General features: G+C 35.4%; 1 protein-coding gene across 2 annotated transcripts in view; it reads left to right on the forward strand.

Moving 5' to 3' along the window:
- The window catches only part of wdr11 (WD repeat domain 11), a 136,706-nt gene extending 117,391 nt beyond the window's left edge, over window positions 1-19,315 (forward strand). The window contains exons 24-26 of one of the 2 annotated variants that reach the window (XM_026279099.1): window positions 8,699-8,794; window positions 10,621-10,786; window positions 19,082-19,315. In XM_026279099.1, the coding sequence (XP_026134884.1) occupies window positions 8,699-8,794; window positions 10,621-10,786; window positions 19,082-19,188 (369 nt within the window). In that variant the 3' untranslated portion in view covers window positions 19,189-19,315. The remainder of the gene's footprint in view (window positions 1-8,698; window positions 8,795-10,620; window positions 10,787-19,081) is intronic. The other variant, XM_026279100.1, reaches the window with a different exon arrangement.
- The last annotated feature ends 912 nt before the right edge of the window (window positions 19,316-20,227 follow it).

Below are 20,227 nucleotides of genomic sequence, written 5' to 3' on the forward strand. Positions count from 1 at the left end.
AAAGTAATCCATATGAAACCAACATGATGTCCAGTCTTTTACGTCTCCCTTCATTTCATCTAATGCGACTATGCCGACGTGCTAAGCACACTATAGATATTATAATCGTCCACGTAAAGCTTGCGACATGTATATGCCCACATCACAGCAGAGAAAGCAGCGAGACTGTACCTCACGTTTTTTTACATTTTACTGTTCGCTTAGCGCTGAGAGGAAAAAGACATAATTAACCTCAAGAAGCTTTGGATTACCTCAAAAAATAAGAATGCAGTGGCTTGATCCAGCAGAGATCATAAACATGAAGTTTTTTGTTTTTTTTATTAACCTACTTGTATTAGTTTTCACACAACATTTTACTGGTTAAACTTTTTCCAAACTGTAATTCCTGAATATCACAATAATGTAGTTTATTTGTGTAAACGCCATGTTTGCTTTTTTATTTTTAGATGTGAACAATATACACTTTGGAAATGGCAGGCATGTGATATTAATTTATGTATTTCAACATGACACAGAACAGTCAAAAGCATTTGAACAGTAAGATTTGTAATGTTTTTGTAAATAATTATCTTCTGCAATACATAAAGTTGCATTTGATAAAAAGGCAGTGGTGTATAAAGTACCTGAAAGTCATACTCAAGTAAAAGTACAGATATCTTAACAGAAAATTACTTTGATAGAGGTTGAAGTCACAATTTGGAATATTACTTAAGTAAAAGTCTTAAAGTATGTGATATTTATTGTACTTAAGTGCAAGAAGTATTTTTTTAATCTTAAATGTACTTAAGTATTGAAAGTAAAAGTACAAATAAGTGCAAAATGGAAAAGAAGGTGTGTGTGTGTGTGTGTGTGTGTGCGTGCGCGCGCGTGCGTGCGCGTGCGTGCGTGCTTGTGAATATATGTAAATGTTCATTTTTGGGTAAGAATAAGAAGCACTTCTTCCAGTACCTAGTGTCTTTTAATTCCAACATACAAAAACATTTTGGTAATCTGCATCTGAAATAGCATGTATTTACTATTGGTGGGCATAGATTAATTTTTTTAATCTAGATTAATCCCATTGTGATCTTGAAATTAATCTAGATTAAAATGGCTCATTCGAATTCTGCCGAAGGCATTCAGAATATGTGTGTTACCCAAATAAAATTGACAAACAGCAAGTCTTTGAGAAGGGGTTTATCAAGCTAGGTGGTGCATTAGAAAAGGGGCTCATCTCCTGTTTCCAAAATGCATCACAAAGTGCTTGAAAAAGCTGTAAACTAATTTCACATTGCACATGGTGCAAACAACCTTACGGCTGTTTCATACATACTCCGTCTGCAGTGTGTATACGTTGCATATTTTTCTACGCACCCAGGTTAACGTATTCCAGTTGCTTTCCAGGAGCGTTGCGTCTGCAGCAGTGCAGAGATAATTTACGTACAGAGTAGCGAACTACAAACGTGTCCTGTGTGAAAGCACATCGAGTCCGTGCTGCACCACATACGTGACTCACAAGGACTGCATACGCAGTATGTGTGAAACAGGCATGAGCAGGGCTGTAGCTGGGATCAGTGGGGACCAGGTGAAGGTTGTACCAGTGGGCCATGTTTGAAATTGTTTAATTTGTATGTTTGTTTATTTTTATTTATTTGTGCGATTTACACAATGTTTAAGTTTTGGTTTAAGTTTGTAGGTGTCAAGGTACGGAAACCAAATAATTAAATGTAAAATAACACTGGATAGTCTTCCATGTAAAAATGAAATATACAATCAAACCTACATTTATTCAGACACCTTCTCATTTCTCACATTATTACAGTTTTGCTATATATGAAGAGTTTGGTTCCAAAACGCTATAAATCCAAAATTGTTAAATTGAAAAAAAAAAAAGGCATTTTCTTTCCCAAAAGTTTGTATGAAAACTGTTATTTTCTGTTTCAAACTGTAATATATCATTATGAGTTTGTAATAACATTAAAAAATCAAATCCATATTTTGATTTTAAACATTTATTAAACAAAGACATTTTTTTTTCTCCAAAATGCAATATATCCATAACACATTTTTCCCCAAAATGCTACAAATCCATTTCATCAACAAAAACTCACTTTCTGTATGAAATTGAGCAAAGACATAACAATAAATAACAAGGAAAGGTTGTCTATACATATGACAAACCCCAAAACTTGAACAACATCACTTATATTAAACCATTAAACCAATTTTTAAAAGTACATTCATCTCGCTGCCTTTTTCAGATTGCATTCATTTCAGTCTGATATTAATGCTGTTAATAGCAACATTTCAAATTCATCCTGAACTCATGCATAACATTAGAGCAAAATTTTGTTTCTGTTGCATTCGTCTTGTTATTCTGTACACTACATTCATTAAATTTTCAAAACAATGTACGAAACTGTACTATTATTAAGTTAAATAGTTTTAAATAGTAAGTTATCTATACAAGTCCCAAACTTGGACAACAGATTTATAAAAAAATACATCCATCACAATGCTTCATAAAAACATGTTCATAAAAACAATATGTCTGTGTCATTAAAAAACATAACAATATTTCTGTGCAAAATATAACTTTAAATAAACAATACATCTGTGTGGGATTGTGCAACATAACTAGGCTATAAGCAACCATGACAGTCAATTTACATAATTATGCCAACTTGAACAAATTTCTTATAGTGGAACACAGATATATGAAATACATTAATCATGCAAGAAACTTTGCACATGTAGAACACGCGTCGGTGGCTGGATGTCCAAATGCAAGGTTGAAACTCTATCGGAAAACACTGTAATAGAGAGAGTAGCTAACAGCATCATGATTTTGCTGCTTGAACAAATCATGCATTGTTTTTACGCTGAGGTCACTGGGAAGGTATTTCCGCCCAGGTGCTCCTCTTCTGCCATAGTGGCTTGCCCTACAAGTGAATGTTTGAATGTGATCCATCACAAGTTTCTTCTTTTCTTCATTTTCTGTAACTTTGCGAGCACCACCCCTACGTTCTGGTCCGGCCTCAGCATTCTCTGCATAATATCTTGCCACTCGAGCTACTCTATCTTTGCCAATACCTGCAACGACAAAAGTTAAAATAACATTTTATTTCTTTGTTAAGAGGAAACTGAGATAGCATAGGCTAGTGGCTCATCAGAATATACAGTGGCAGTCAACCACAAACCCATTTCAGCTTGGCCTACAAACCAATAACTTGAATAACTTTTTACATAATATCTCACTTTTAGCATGTTATTTATTTATCTTAATAAAACAAATAAACTCACCCAACGCTGCACAGAAAGTTGCCTTGCAGACAGGAACCTTCATGGGATGATCCTTGGAGAGCAAGTAGTACTCGTTCGTGACCTCCCTCTCCTTCTGTGCATCTTCAGTTGCCACCTTGGGACGTCTTCGCTGTACCCCTTTTACTGTTATCAGGCGTAAAATTGCTTGGTCTTGTTCGGCCTTCGTGGTATGACAGTAGAGAGTGTCTGAGTTTTTTTACAAGATCGTCAGCTGTCAGTTTGTCGGCATGACAAAAGTTTTTTTATTCACTGTGAGAACAAGCAATCGCCGGTATTTTGCCACCGCCTGAGTTTCTGACTCTCTTTCTGACTTCACTTTCGTGGTTGTCTTTTGACGGCTTCCGCTTCTTTCCCACAGACGACATGACCACTGGCTCCTCAATACCATCAAAGTTATTCATTTTAGTAGCCTATATAAAAACTTAAAAGTCTGGGGCGAGTGTTTACCGGCGTCTACTGAGAGGGTGCCACCATGACAGTTTGCGTCATGGAATGGTGCGCGGTGATTGGTTGAATGGAACTGTAGGGCTTTGCGGAAAAACAGGACTGCCGTTTGTCTCTGTTTGAGAAAAAAAGGGAAGAAACAGGGCAGCGAAACACGGCGGATATCGCGTTTTGTTAAAAACTGATTATCGAACTTTGAATAGAGAGTCAATGGGGAGCTTGTTTTGGCAGTAACTCGTTTTTTTTTTTTTTTCAAAATTGCCGCTTATCGCGTTTTGGAACCAAACTCTTCATATATAAAAAATGATATCTGGTGTCTGAATAATTTTTGGTTTGACTGTTAAAACTATAAAGTAATTCAGTCAAGAGCGAGAGTGATTTTCATTTTCATTTTCTTGGATTGACATTACAGCAGCCAGTTGCTAAATTAGGCGCGGTAACTTTAAGAGACGATGAACGCATCCAATATATTATACATCCCATTTTTTCCCTCAACTGTTTACTTTCACTTAAGAAATAACTGACAGTTTTTTCAAGCGTAATTTCCAAGGTGGATACTTTTACATATTTTGTATGTATTTGTCGGCACAAGAGCAAAAATAAGCAAATTCGATGTTCAAGTGTTTTGAGATGCCTTTCTCTGCGTGAGCCCTGAACACCAGAACACCACGGTGCTGAATTAGGCTCTTTCACATCTCTTTGTTTGTTCAAACTGCGATTTGTATTTGTTCATTCGGGTGCAGGGGGGACTTCGAGGAGAACTTCGCAGAAGAGAGCTCGGTTCAGTGTCGCTGTCCGTGATACGCGGCTCTCGATCTCTCTCGTGCGCAGTGTGCACCGAACACAGCGCGCGAGTAACCAGCTGCACTGTTCAGCTTTTCCGCATCTTGTGTTTGGATGCTTTAATGTTTAATTCGACAATCGGTAAGGCTTAAAAACACGTGAAAAAGATAAGCTTTCGTGACGATGCACAGCAGTGGCCCGTCAACTGTCCTGAGCATCTCTTTAGGCTTGCCTCAGCCAGTCGGTTATATAAAATATCAAGGTGAAAGTCATCATAGCTTGCTTAGTATAGACCCAGCTCCCAACCCAACTATGAGAATAGATTAACGGCAATATTTTTTTTATCGCCTGATAAGAGTCTCACGCCGATAACGGCCCACCACTAGTATTTACACAGTTTATGCATTTCATAGGGGTCATGGATGCATTTAAACTGCAGATACAGATGTATAAATAGGCCTTAATGTTTTGTTTGTAACATAAAATGTTGAAAACTGATATATGAATTAATTGTGAACATGATAAAATTAAACAGGAAGTGACAGCAAGTGAATGTTAATGAGAGAGTTATTGAGATTCAACCGATTCCTTCAAACTGCTGATTCATTCAGAAACAAAGCATTTGACTGTGTTAATGAGTGAATCGCTGAATCATTTATGCAACCGATTTGTTTAAAAAGCTGATTCATTCAATAAGTAAACACCATCCATTGCTCAGAGATACAAAACAGTGCTTTGATTAGTTTGGAACCATTTTTGTTAGCAAAATTTAGCAAAAACAAGCAATATTATGTCTAAAATGTAAGTAATTTATTGCTTTACTGAACTTGCATAACATTATTATTTAATGTGTTCATGCATCTGCAGAAAATCTGTACTCATTGTGTGATATAGATTAAGGTAACTATGCCTACATGATATTATATAAATATAAAAAGCATAGACAAGGATTTTTGCGGTCTACAATTTAGAATGCCTATTTTTTAAATAGACTAATAAATCGATGTGTGTGCACTCTGTGTGGTTGGTGATATTTGGAGGCACGTCATTACAACAACACTTACCAACTGTTGCGAGTGCTGAACTAGCAAACGCCAGACCACTGATTCGTGCAGTCTGTGTTATTCTGACTATTTTGTAGTAAGTAACGAATATACTTAGGGGAAATGTATCAGAGTAAAAGTATACATTTTAATTAGGAAATGTAGTGGAGAAAAGTTGCCTGAAATAAAAAAAAAAACTCAAGTAAAATACAGAAAATACTTAATCCCAAAAATACTTAAGTACTGTAACAAAGTAGTTTTACTTTGTTACGTTACACCACTGCTAAACAGTAGTATTGTGAAATATTTTTACTATTTAAAATAACTGCTTCTGTTTAAATATATTTTAAAATGATGTTTATTCCTGTGATCAAAGCTACATTTTAAAATTTAAGTGTAACATATAGTCAGTATATATAGAAATTAAAAATTTAGTACACAGGACATTTATCATGGTACAAATAATGTTGTTCTTCTGAACTTCGTCTATTCATAAAAAAAAATAAAAAATAATAATAATCTCAGCTCTTTTCAACATAATAATAATACATGTTTTTTGAGCAGCAAATCAGAATATCAGAATGATTTCTGAAGGATCATGTGACTGGACTAATGATGCTAAAAATTCAGCTTTGATCGTTACTAATAAACAGTTTAAATGAGTTAGCAAATTAATATTAAGTTATTTTGTGTGATAGCTAAATATATTCTAAATAAACTACAAACAAAAAAATATGCTAATTTATTTTGTCCTCACATACTTTCTTGTAACTTTTCCTTCTCAGTCACAAACCTGACTGAAAGGCTCATTATTGCAGGCCATTGTCTTCTCGGGTGTGAAACACAGCATTATGCATGATAGTTGACGCTTACACCGGTTGTCACTTACCCACTGTGTCACTACTCCCACTGTTGTTTAGATTTTTTATAGTAATAAAAGTAATTTATTTAAGTTAGAGAACAGACACTACATTTAAAACTGCTAGAAGCTTTATGCTGTGTTCACACCAAACGCGAATAGAGCGTCTGGTACGAATGATTTCAAAGTTAAGTCAATACAAAGGCACATTTACACGGGTCTGGAGGCCTAGGAGTCACTCATTTAACATGGAGGAACGACTGATGTCGTCAGTGAGCAGTTGACCGGAGCTATATGACAAAAGTTCATATTATGTATACAAGTATAATATGTAAGCAGCATGTATGTACATGATCGTGTTTAAAAAAAAAAAAAAATGTTATGCGTGGTTAGTGAAAGAACAGCATTTTGTTACATTTGTTACAGTTACATTTATTTGTTACATTTATATTTTTTACATCAAGCTTTTAAATGGCATAGTAGTGTATAATGTTATTGAAACTTCATAATGCTTCACTTGATTATACATTTATACATCGTTATGTGAAAAATTGTACAAGCATATAAATAAATAAAAAGATACTTACTCTTTTTATGATCTCTGCTGAAAAAAGCATTTCATTCTTTTTTTTTTTTCTTTTTTTTTTGAAGAAATCCAAATCTCAAATGCTTAGGTAGTCCACATCACATCTTTTTGGGGTGAATTATGTCTTATTCCTATCATCGTAAAGCAAACAGTAAAATAAATAAAAACTTGAACAGTCTCGCTGTGTTGTCTTTTGTATGGGCGTATTCAAGCCATGCGCTTCACTGAAACATTGGAATCTGAATAGAGCATTCATCGCAGGGGCGTGGTCGCATTAAAAGATAATGAAGGGAGACGTGAAAAATGGACATCGCGTTGTTTTCGTATGGATTATTTTATCACAGAATATTTGTTTTCGGCAGCACTTGTTTAGAAGTAGACATGTCAGGCTTTCTATAGATATATCTCTCATGTCTCTTCGTTGAGTATTCACTGAGGTACAGTTCATTTTAATGACAAATGACGTGTTTGTAAATGAAGATCAGAGCAGACAGAGACTGCAGACAGCACACCTTGTTTGTCTTTATTTTATAAATGCACAAAGTTTTGTTGTTATTGTGTGGATACAAATAAAAGGGATGTGTCCCAACTGCTCTTCTCCATGTATAGGAATAAATGCATTGCAAAAGCCCCTGAAATTTGCAAATGAAACTACCATCATCAACCTCACAGACAATGGAGACAAGTCTGCTTACATGCAGGATGTTAAAGAGCTGGTTGTCTGGTGCAGTCACAACAACCTGAAGCTGAACACACTCAAAACAGTGGTTAAGCTACCAAATCAGACATCAAACAACAACAGCTGACAGTCAGGACTGCTCAGAAGATTACTGGTTCCCCCTTGCCCAATCTCTCTTTCAAATATTGGTCAAATATTGGTATACAAAACACCGACTACCAGAACAGCCAGGCACAAGAACAGATTTTTTTTTTTTTTTTTTTTTTTTTGTAGGCTATATTCAGCCTTAAAATTAAAACTTTGATAACTGTACGTTATCCATTATTACTGACACATTTATTCATGGCATCTGAAAACACCGTACATTTGTAAACTACATAAACTATACACTTGTAAATAATATTCTGTACATTCTGTACAAATATTTTTGTGTGTGTGTTTTTCTCTATATTTATACTTCTGTATTATATTGCATTTAATGTTTTGTTTTTTGCACAATACGGTTCTATTTCATCTCTACTGTGCAATTCCTATGTATGTCTGCACTGTCATTGCATTGAAAGCTCCTTGAAAAAACAAATTCCTTGTGCAAATTGCAAACATAATTGGCAATAAAGCTCTTTCTGATTTATTTAGACTAATAGGGGCAAATAAAAATATGTATTGTGCAAAATTTTAAAGAAAAAGTGTGTAGTTATTTGTAGGGGATATATAGAAAACCTTATTCTAAATATTACATTTTAAATCAAATCTGATTTTCTTCAAAACATATAGATTCCCACTCCATCTGATTAAAAGCTCCTCATTATCAATGATTTTATAAAACAATTGTCAATTCTAGACACCTGTTTGGAAACATTTATTATATTTGCAGCTGGTGCTGCAGAAATCTCACCCTTCATATTTAAACAAATGGTTTTCTGTGTTTTTCCTCATGCTGTTCATCAAAACATCTATGGAACACAAAATAGCTTAAATAACTTTTTCTCTCTATCATTTAGAGGTTTCAGCTGGAGCGTGTTCGTCTACAAGAAGTGAAACGATCCAGCTATGAACATACAAAAAAGTGTGCTGATCAGCTCCTGCTGCTGGGACAGGTATGCAACAACATATATTTGATGAGTGTACATTACTACATTATAATACAGTAAAAAAAATTCAGTTAAAGTACTAACTCAAAATACATACATATATACATATACATATATTATCTATATTATATTAGCATAGATAACATTGTTTTTGGGTGTTATGGGAAGTGTTCATGGTCCTGGTTGACCTAATTAATGCAGCCAAACAATCAGATTTGAATTATAGAAATGTGATAGTGTATTATGTGTATACCTGATTAAAGAGATGGGTCTAGATTTAAGCTTAGAGAGTGTGTTTGCCTGCCGAACAATGTTAGGTAGATTGTTCCAGAATTTGGCCGCTAAATGGGAGGAGGATCTGCCACAGTTGATTTTGATATGCTAGGTATAATCAAATAGAGTTTTGAGATTGCAACAGACGGGAATGAATATGTCATGTGAGCTCACTCAAGTATTGAGGAGCTAAACCATTAATGGCTTTATAAGTAATTAGTATGATTTTAAAATGTATTCATTTTGGACTAGCTGGAGTTTTTTTTTTTTTTTTTTTTTTTTCATTGAGAATGCAAAACAACCACACAATAAAGCATTACAATAATCTAACCTTGAGTTCATAAATGCATGGATTAACATTTCTGCGTTTGACATTGAGAGCATTGGTTGTAAAATTGAAAAAATGCAGTTTTACAAATACTGGAAACATGGTTTTCAAAGGAAAGCTTGCCATCCAAAGCACACCTAGGTTCCTAACTGATGACGAAGAATTGATAGAGCATTCATCAAGTACTAGATAGTGTTTTAGGTTATTACATGTGGAGGTTTTTGATCCAATAATTAAAACTTACTATGCATTCCTCCATCATCCTGGAGGGATGAAGACCATCACTTTTCAATAGGCCTGGTCTGCCCCAATTAGACACAGTGCTCTAGAAGGTAGGCCTATGTCTGGTGTTAATATATTTATTCATCATAATTGGCATAATTAAAAAAAAAATTAGTGTAGTCTAAAATTTTCAAACTTAAATGTAGAATTCTGCATTCATAGAAAATTCAATTTATAACTGTAGTAAAATAATAAATATACTTAATAAATGTTTATCTTGCAGTGAAGATGTATTGCAATTATAAAATGTTCCTGTCTTAGATGTATAATCTCTAATAATAATACATTATTATTATTATTATTATTATTATTTACATTTACAGTCGCAACTTCTATCCTTTCAAGCAGATTTTCACTAAATTAGTAAGCTCCCGACAGCATCAGGTGTTTTATTAATGGTGAGTATAATTATTTAAACCAGTCGTCTATTACGATGTCTCTACAAAAGCAGTTGCATGAATACTTTTACATTTTTTCATACAAAAATGAAACCATCAACAGAAATACTGAATACGTATTACCCTCCATGTTTAAAAATACAAGCGCAGCTGTTTAGAGGTTATTGATGTCACAGAATTTACTGGTATTGTGGAATGGATGTGTGAATGGTGCTTTTCCGGACTGTGTGAACAGCGCATTTTTGAATTTACCGGTAAAGTCGTTCCGGTAATTTTACGGCAATTTACTGGTATTACTGTGTGTAAGAGGCTATGGTGTAATAGATTAATTAAGGTGGTCTGTTTACAACATGGCATCACCAAGTGATGTGTGTGCTATGTGGATTTAGCACTTCCTGTGGCAAGTTGTCATGGTAACCAATACATGCTAGTGCATTTCAAGCAGTGTCTGCCTGTTTCAAAGAAGTTGCCCACAGTTTTTATTTTCAGTCTTTCAAGACTTGTTGCATTAATAATGATCAAAACAAACCTATCTTTTCTTTCTTCATCAGACTGACCGTGCAGTGCAGTTGCTTTTGGAGACAAGTGCAGATAACTCCAGCTACTACTGTGACTCTCTCAAAGCCTGTCTGGTGACAACTATCACCTCATCCGGCCCGTCTCAGAGCACCATTAAACTGGTGGCCACAAACATGATTGCCAATGGAAAACTTGCAGGTATAGCAAAGAATCAGTCTTGTTTGAAACCTGTATGTTTTTCTTTCTTGTATTGAAAACTAACATAGATGTTTGTCTAAGCTGTTTTTCATTATAATTAAAACTAGGCCTGTCACGATAGTCAATAAATCAATTAATCGCCGCGATAATTTCTTTTTTCAATTTTTATTAAAAAATGTAACATGTCATGATGTGGGGTTAGTTTAGTCCAACAAAAAATGTTATTGTGACAGGCCTAATGAAAACAAACATTGATCAGTGGCTGTAAATTCCAAAAGAACAAAACAAGGATCATTACATTAACTCATTAAGAGAGTCTTAATATTTAGTAAATTTCACTAAACAGATGTGTGTGTGTGTGTCCCCCGTTTCATGCATTCAAGTGAAGGGGTAGGAGTGTCTCGATTCTCTTTTGGTTGGGGTAGGGGAAGAGGAAGAGCCAGATAGCCCTTCAAACGAAGATTTTTCGGGACCACACTTCAGACAAAGGGCTTTTAATTATATTGGCAACATGGCTGCTACAGCGAACAAAAAGACACATAAATGTACACTTTTCTGGCATAAATAAAGATTTTAATGAAAATTAATCATTTGTTTTATGTTACATGCTTAACGTCATATCATTACAGACTGCATGATAGTGCCACAGCATATGTCTGATCAGGGCGATAACTGCTATAGACTAATCCCCCCAAAAATTAGAAATCTCTAGGGCTGTAGTACTCGCCTTTTTCTTTGTTTGTTTTATTTTTTTAGATTTTTTATATATGTGAGAGTTTGTTTTATGTTGAATGTGAATGCATCTACATGATTACCTTACAAAGCATAAATCTGTATTCAGATTTCAGGATGAGCACCTTGACATTTACAGTATATGTGGCTTGCTTGCAATTTTAAGAAGCGGGGAAAATTCCCAACTTTAAATAACCATATACATGATGAGGATGTTTGTATTGTAAAAATAAGGAGATTTCAGACATAAAAACACTGACTCATTAGGCAAAGTTTACTCATTAAAATCGGATGGCACTGTTGGTTCACTTTTTATGATGTGAGAAATTTAGTTCTTTATTATTAATAAATGTAAGTTTATAACCATTAAAATTTGAAACCACATGAATGTGGTTCAGTACAGTAAGTGGCCAACCAAAATGATGGTTCTACCGCTGCACGTGCTGCCAACGCCGCATCTGCACAGTGCATTTCAGGCTTTTGACCACCGAGTGGCGCTTTAACCACAAGTTATCAAACAAGCGCATCAAATAACTTTTTCGCAATAGCTGTCAGCTTTGCCTCACTGATGTGTGACATTTGATAGCTGCAATCAGGGAAAATTAAAGAAAAACACTGTAGATAAAAAAGTTTTTAATATTCACAGATTAGATTTTATTATTTGAAGTTATGTGGATTTCTTAGAATGAATTCAAGCAGGATTAATGTCAAGCCTATGAGCCTATGCTTATATTTTCTCTAAGCTGCACAGTCTAACACCATATTTTAGATTTGACACATTTAATAGGTGTGTAGTATTATTTATATAATATAAATGATGTGTTATTATGAGAAATTATGGTTTACTTTGCATCGGAGCTTTTTCTATTTTAGTGAGCTAGGTTGCATGGATTTATATGCAAAATGTAAATATTCTTACATATTAGGCCTATATTTTAATTTATTTTAAAATTATTTTAATAAAACAACATGCATAGACTGTAGCCTAAGACTCACTGAAGTCTAAAAAAATAAACTCACTGTACATTTTCTAATGTTTTTTAAGGATGTTACAATGTTATATTATAATGTTATTGTTGTTTTACTTCCTCCTTACATTTACGTTTACAAACCAACATTTTACAATTACATTCAGTTCGTAATCAGTCCCTTTGCGCCACCTGGCGGTAGTTTCACAAATTATTTTAACATGCGACCAACTTGCAGTTGATGCCGTGGCCCTGTGGGGGCGGTACACACGGCGGTATTACCCATTCTGGTTGTCTACCTACTGTATGACGGTGTTATAATGTGTTAGCCTGGATGCCCACCATCTGTAGTTATTATGGGATAATAATCTGTAGTTATTGTGGGATAGTCTTAGGCTACACAAATATTGGCACCCTTGGCAAATATGATCAAATAAGGCTGTGAAAATTCATCTGCATTGTTAATCCTTTTGATTTTTTATTTTAAAAATTCACAAGAATGCATCCTTTCATTGGATAATAATAATTTAAAAACGGAGGGGAAATATCATTATGAAATTAATGTTTTTCTCAAATACTCGTTGGACACAATTATTGGCACCCCTAGAAATTCTTATGAGTAAAATATCTCTGAAGTATATTCCCATTCATATTCACAATTTTGAGCAGTCCAGCATGATTATAAACATGAAATTATCCAGCCATTGCTTCCTGTTTCACAGAAATATAAAGTGGAGGGAAAACAATGCCCAAATGCCCTTAATCATTCATCACAATCAGAAAAACCAAAGAATATATTTCTGGTGTGCAGCAAAAGATAATTGAGCTTCACAAATTGGTGAAGTGGCTTTAAGAAAAGAGCTAGAGCAGTGACAATTCCCATTTCCACCATCAGGACAATAATTAACCCTCTGGAGTCTAAGGGTATTTTTGGGGCCTGGAGAAGTTTTGTCATGCCCTGATATTTGTGCTTTTTTCAGTTTCTTAGAACTATCTAAATGGGTAAAGTCTAATATCACTGTAATCAGCACAAACTGGCCTATAATAATATTTGAAAAGCTTGTATGTACATGATTGTATTTTTGAGAAAAAAAAAATGTTATGCATGGTTAGTGAAAAACTAAAAATGTTAAATCACTTGAATAAGGCCATAAAACACATACATAACATTGGTTCCCGGGATTGTTGAGAACTGGAGCTTGTAGCCTAGAATTTTTCTTTCTAAATTATGTGAAAATCATCTTGTTTACTCATTCACAGAAAACAATATATTGATTTAAATTTTCTAAGACACTTTTTGTTGGTAAAAGTCATACGAGTTACATTTACTTCGTTACATTTACTTGAGAATTTTTTGGGGTAACTAATACTTTTCGGAGTATATTTAAAGATGGGTTCTGTATACTCTTAAGCACTATTCGGATGGGACTAGTTTTCTAAACTACGTTTGAGTTTCGATTCTTACCACCTGACGTCTGTGATTTTCATGTACCAATTCGGACGGGACTAACATCTCCGTGTTTATTACAGAGGTGGGAGGGTCTGATTTGTGCATCTGGGCGTCACAGAGATCACGCCCTCTGTATGCGTGCATTGCATTCATTCAGAATGATTGCCTTAGTATTATTACGCAATAAATACTAAATGGCTAGTATAACAAAACCATGTTAATGTGTGGTTCCTTTAGTTTAACTTGTTTTCCTTTTATTTAATTAAATGTAATTAAAACATTATTTAACTGAGTACATAAATGAACGTGAGTAATCTTACCTGATGCTGATATTACAATAGCCGGTATTAACAGTTTACGCGATCTTGCTCTTTTATTATTTTAATATTTTTTTTATTATTATTTATTGGCCGCTAAGCAAATCTATCAAACATCCGCGCGGTAAGAGCATCTACGGTAATTCACGTTGGCCAAAACACACAAGGAAAAGCGCTGTGAAATAAAATATCACCGGCAATCACAGACATTCGCATTCGGACGGGATTAGTTTTCTCAGAGGATAACTGAGTTTGCTGAAAAACGGTAGGTAATTTGCTCTGGAATTATCACAGAGGTTGTGTGAGAAAAACACCAAGTACGTCTGTGAAATGCAGATTTCTCTAACGACCCCCTGTAGTTCATTCTTTTGAGTCAATTCTGTTCAAAGGCTGTGACATTAGTTTGTTGTACGTGTGTGGCTTATAACAGAGGGGAGTCAAGTTGAATGCAGCTTCCAAAAGACAAAAAATAGCCGATTAAGATTTTATTAATTTTATTACAATCACACCGGTGCGAGTACGTTCAGCAAGTCATATCATCAGCTGCTAAATTCAGATCTGTGGTCGCTTGCTGGCGCTGAGCCAGAGACAGACGCATTTTTATGCAATGACCAATCAGAGGTGTTCTGATGATTCATCGCCAAAATGCCGGTGCTTCCTTCAATCGCTCACTGACTGAATACCTCTTTCTGGCGAATTCTCTCATCAGAAACGACAAAGTGCAGATGTGTGTACGAATCTATAATTAACAGTTTCAGTGATTTTAATGGGAGTTTCTGAGAGTGATTGAAATCTAGATTGTCAGTGAAAATGATCTTTAAAAATGTAAATGTTATTTGCTCTCTTTCTGAACAATGAAAGATTAGTAGCAATATTTATATCACATTAACTTTCAATGTTAAATTCACATTTAATATAAAGTCAGTCGTATTAAAAATATGTTATGGCATGACACCTATATCTGTTACTTAAGTAAACAGACAGGGTTTTATAATAAATTACATAAATTGGAGTAAAGGCTGATGAAATATATACATTTATACACACACAGATACATTACATACATTTTATCTATATATCTAAATAAAAATAGGCTCAGTATATATGACCCAAAGTAACTAGTAACTAACTACTTGAGTAAATTTTTTATCCGATACTCTTTTACTCTTACTCAAGTAACTATTCAAGACTCGTACTTTTACTTGAGTAAATATTTCTAGAAGTACTTTTACTTGAGTAAAGTTTTTGGGTACTCTACCCACCTCTGGCGAGTAGGCGTCAACTATCATGAATATCATTGTGATTTACACCTGAGAAGACAAAGCCCTGCATAATGAGCTGCATAATGAGCCTCTCATTCAGCTGTGACACTGAGAGGGAGGTGTTACAAGAAAGAATGTGAGAATAAAATAAATCTATATAATTTTATGTTTGTAGTTTATTAAGAATATATTTAATTATCCCACAACATAATTTAATATCCACTTGGGGGAGCAGTTAAAACGTTTATTTGGAACAATCAAAGCTTACTTTCAAACAATTTGTTTGGCATCCTTCAGTCACACAATCCTTCAGAAATCCTTTTAACAATCTTATTTTCTACAAAAAACAAAAAACAAAAAAACATTTATCATCATCATCATCATCATCATCATTATTATTATTATTATTATTAATGTTGAAAAGAGCTGAGAATATTTTTCAGGTTTTTTTAGGGGGAATAAATTGAAAGAACTGCATTGTTTTTACATTTGTTAGAGTTATCTCTATTTGTCACATTTATATTATTTACATCAAGCTTTTGAATGGTATAGTATTGTAGACTGTTATTGAAACTTCATAATGTTTCACTTGATGATACATTTAGTCAGGAATTATAGTTTGGAAAAAGTATTTGGAAAAAGTCTAACTAGTAAAATGTTTACACGTTATGTGAAAACTAGTACAAATAAATAAAAAGAGACTTACTCATGTCTATGATCTCTGCTGAATAAAGTGCTTCATTCTTTTTTCTGAGGAAATCCATTCCTCAAATCATCAACCACATCACATCTTTTTGGAGTGATTTATGTCTTATTCCTCTCATCGTGAAGCAAACAGTAAAATAAAATAAAAACTCGAAGAACAGTCTGGCTGCTTTTTTTTTCTGTGTGGGCGTATTCAAGCCGCGCACTTCAGTTTGAATCTGAATAGCGCGTTAAGCGCGGGGGCGTGGTCACATTAGATATAATGAACGGAGACATGAAAAATAGACATTGCGTTGTTTTCATATGGATTACTTTATCTCAGAATATTTGTTTTCGCCAGCACTTGTTTAGTTTAAAAGTAGACATTTCAGGCTTTCTATAGATATCTCTCTCATGTCTCTTCGTTGAGTATTCACGGAGTTACAGTTCATTTAATGACGTGTTTGTAAATGAAGATCAGACCACACAAAGGCTGCAGACAGCGCACCTTGTTTGTTATCTTTATTTTATAAGTGCACAAAGGTGTTTTGTTATGTCTGTATCCAAAAAAAAGTAGACCCTTTACAGATTCGATTGATGTATTGCTCTTATCTGTATGATTAAAACTGAGAGTGTAATTTAAGTTCTTTTCAGGGTTATCTGGAGAAAATGACTCAAAACGCATATATGCGTTAATCGACTTCAAAGGGTTAAGAATTTCCAATCAACAGAAAATGTTAGAAAACTGCCTGAAAGAGGACATGTCTATATCATCCTAATGCATGGTGAGGAGGTCAGTTTGAGTGGCTAAAGACTCTCCAAGGATCACAGCTGGAGAATTGCAGAAAATATTTGAGTTTCTGGTTCAGAAAACCTTTAAAAAAAATTGTCAAACAGAACCTACATCAACACATGTTGTTTGGGAGGGTTTCAAGAAAAATTCTCCTAGCTCATCCAAAAACAAACTAAAGCATATTCAGTTATCAGACACGACTGGAACTTCAAATCGGACTGGCTTCTATGATCAGATGAAACTAAAAATTAGCTTTTTAGCAGTAAACACTCAAGATGGGTTTGGTGAAAACAGGGATAAAAAGTACCCCATGTGTACAATGAAATATACAGCTGTATTTTTGATGTTGTGGGCCTATATTTCTGCTGGAGGTCCTGGACATCTTGTTTAGACACATGGCATAATGGATTCTATTAAAGGGGGGGTGAAATGCTATTTCATGCACACTGAGTTTTTTACACTGTTAAAGAGTTGGATTCCCATGCTAAACATGGACAAATTTTCAAAAATCAAGTTTTACGTTTGAAGGAGTATTTTTGTTCCAAAAATACTCCTTCCGGTTTGTCACAAGTTTCGGAAAGTTTTTTTCGAGTATGGGTCTGTGTGACGTTAGATGGAGCGGAATTTGCTTATATGGGTCCTGAGGCACTTCTCCCGGAAGAGCGCGCGCTCCCGTATAACAGAGCAGATACGAGACATTCACTGACCAGAGCGAGAGCGAAATGTCACAAAAGAAGTGTGTTTTTGGTTGCGAGGGCAAGTCAACCCTGCACAGATTACCAACAAAAAAAAAAACATCAAGGGACCAGTGGACGGAGTTTATTTTTGAAGAGCATCGACGGAGTTGTGCAAGTGTTTTTGTTTGTTCCCTGCATTTAGAACATTTTCCAAAACCGCTAAGTGTAACGGAGGCCAGCGAGTAGTGCTGTGCAGGTAAACCTCCCCGATCCCAAGAGATGCACTAGCAACAGACGCTAGTGGCTGTAGCCATTTAGCCTCCGTGTTAGAGGAGACTCGGGTTCGAGCCCCGCTCGGAGTGAGTGCGAGGAGCGTCAGAAAGGACCCGGGAGAGAGGGGATACATAAGCAAATGTATACAGTTTCAATACATACCATATAGAGATGCTGTTGTAGTCGTTGCTGCTGCTGCTCTCGTTCAGTTTCAGCCTAGGGATCTGATTCTGGATCATAAAGAAACGGCTGAATCTGACTGTTAGCCATGGTTTGTTTTGGATGATGTTTTTTTTTTTTTTCTCACGTTAATGTCACAATTTCCAAACGCTCTCAACGCCAAAGCCTACTCGCGCTCGTGATTCTTTAGCTCCGCCCACACGTCACGCCTCCAGGCGGCTCGTGTTTTTCCGGAAAAAATCGGCACAGACTATTTTTCTCTTATAAATATAATTAAACTAAAGACTTTTTGGAGATATGAAATGCTCATTTGAGTACCTATAGAGTAGTACAGGATGCAGTACTACTCTATAAGTACTCAAGATTAACAGGAGATTGAGTGAAAATGAGCATTTCACCCCCCCTTTAAATACCAACAGATAAAAAATCAAAAAGTGACTGACTCTGTTAGAAATCTTATAATGGGCCATGTTTGAATCATTCAACCGTACAATAATCCAAACACAAACCTCAAAAACAACACCAAAATGGGTCACTGAGCTCAAAACCAAGCTTCTGCTATAGCCATTCCAGTCCAGGAGTGAACTGAAGAGGAGAAGCTGGGAATCTGAAGGGTCTGGAGTGATTCTGGATGAAGGAATGGACTCTGATCTCTTGTTAGGTGTTCTCTAACCTCATCAGGCATTATAGGAGACAGTTTTGAGCTGTTAAACTGGCAAATGGAGGTTTAAAAAATAATTCAATAAAAGGGTGCCATTAATTGTGGCCAATGTGTATTAGAGAAAAACATTCATTTCATAATGATATTTCCCCCCATTTTAAATCCTTATTATCCAATGAAAGGATACATTTTTGTGAATTTTTCAAATAATCCAAATTAATACTTTCAACAGTTTTTATTTTTTATTTATTTATTTATTCGTCTCCTCACGGTTTCTCTCTACATCTCTGTCTCTTAGAGGGTGTGCAGTTGCTCTGCCTGATCGACAAAGCAGCAGATGCTTGCCGTTATCTGCAGACGTATGGAGAGTGGAACCATGCTGCCTGGCTGGCAAAGGTACTTTGAGCAAACACAATCTTGAGCCATTGATAAATAGATTATTCATGGTATATTCACAATTAATTTGCTTGCAATATAAAACTGATTGACACTGTGTAAAAACTGCAGTTTAATATATGTATATAGTTCTGAGCCCATATTTATTAAGCTTCTCAAAGTGCCATTTTAACCCTCTGGAGTCTAAGGGTATTTTTTGGGCCTGGAGAAGTTTTGTCATGCCCTGACATTTGTGCTTTTTCCAGTTTCTTATAAATATCTAAATGGCTAATGTCTAATCTCACTGTAATCAGCACAAACTGGGCTATAAGCCAATGGGTGCAGGGCCCTATTGTTCCCCTAAGCATTATTCTTATTATTATTAGGGCCCGAGCCAATGGGCGCAGGGCCCTATTGTTCCCCTAAGGATTATTTAGGGCTCAAGCCCAATGGGGCGAAGAGCCCTATTGTTCTTCTAAGGATTATTAGGGCTCACGCCTGGAGGGCGAGAGCCCTATTGTTTACCTTAGGATTATTTGTTATTATTAGGGCTCAAGCCCAAAGGGCGAGAGGCCTATTGTTTTCCTTAGGATTATTTTTTATTATTATTATTAGGGCTCAAGCCTGGAGGGCGAGAGCCCTATTGTTTTCCTTAGGATTTTTTTTTTTTTTTTTTTTTTTTTTTTATTCTTCTAATTTTTTTCTAAGGTTTCGGGGGCTTTTGGGGTCCTTAACATGCTCAAAAACTCTTGAAAATTGGCACACACCTTGGAACCTGCGGCCATTAGGGCCGGGCAGAGTCTGATACACGGGCGTGGCACAGGGGCTCTACAGCGCCCCCTGTAGTACCGAGGGCCATATATCATGCATACTTGCACGTATACATATGAAACTTGGTACATATATATAACTCATCAAACCAAACAACTTTCACACTGCATGTCATAAGCTCCGCCCAACAGGAAGTTGGCTATTTAGGGTTTTATGAAAAACACATGCTCTGGAATTTGATATACTCCTCTGAGGAACTCCACCCGTTCACCTCAAAACTCGGTGAACACGATCTCAA

Source organism: Carassius auratus, chromosome 13 (genome assembly GCF_003368295.1).
Source record: "Carassius auratus strain Wakin chromosome 13, ASM336829v1, whole genome shotgun sequence".
NCBI classification, from domain to species: Eukaryota; Metazoa; Chordata; class Actinopteri; order Cypriniformes; family Cyprinidae; genus Carassius; species Carassius auratus.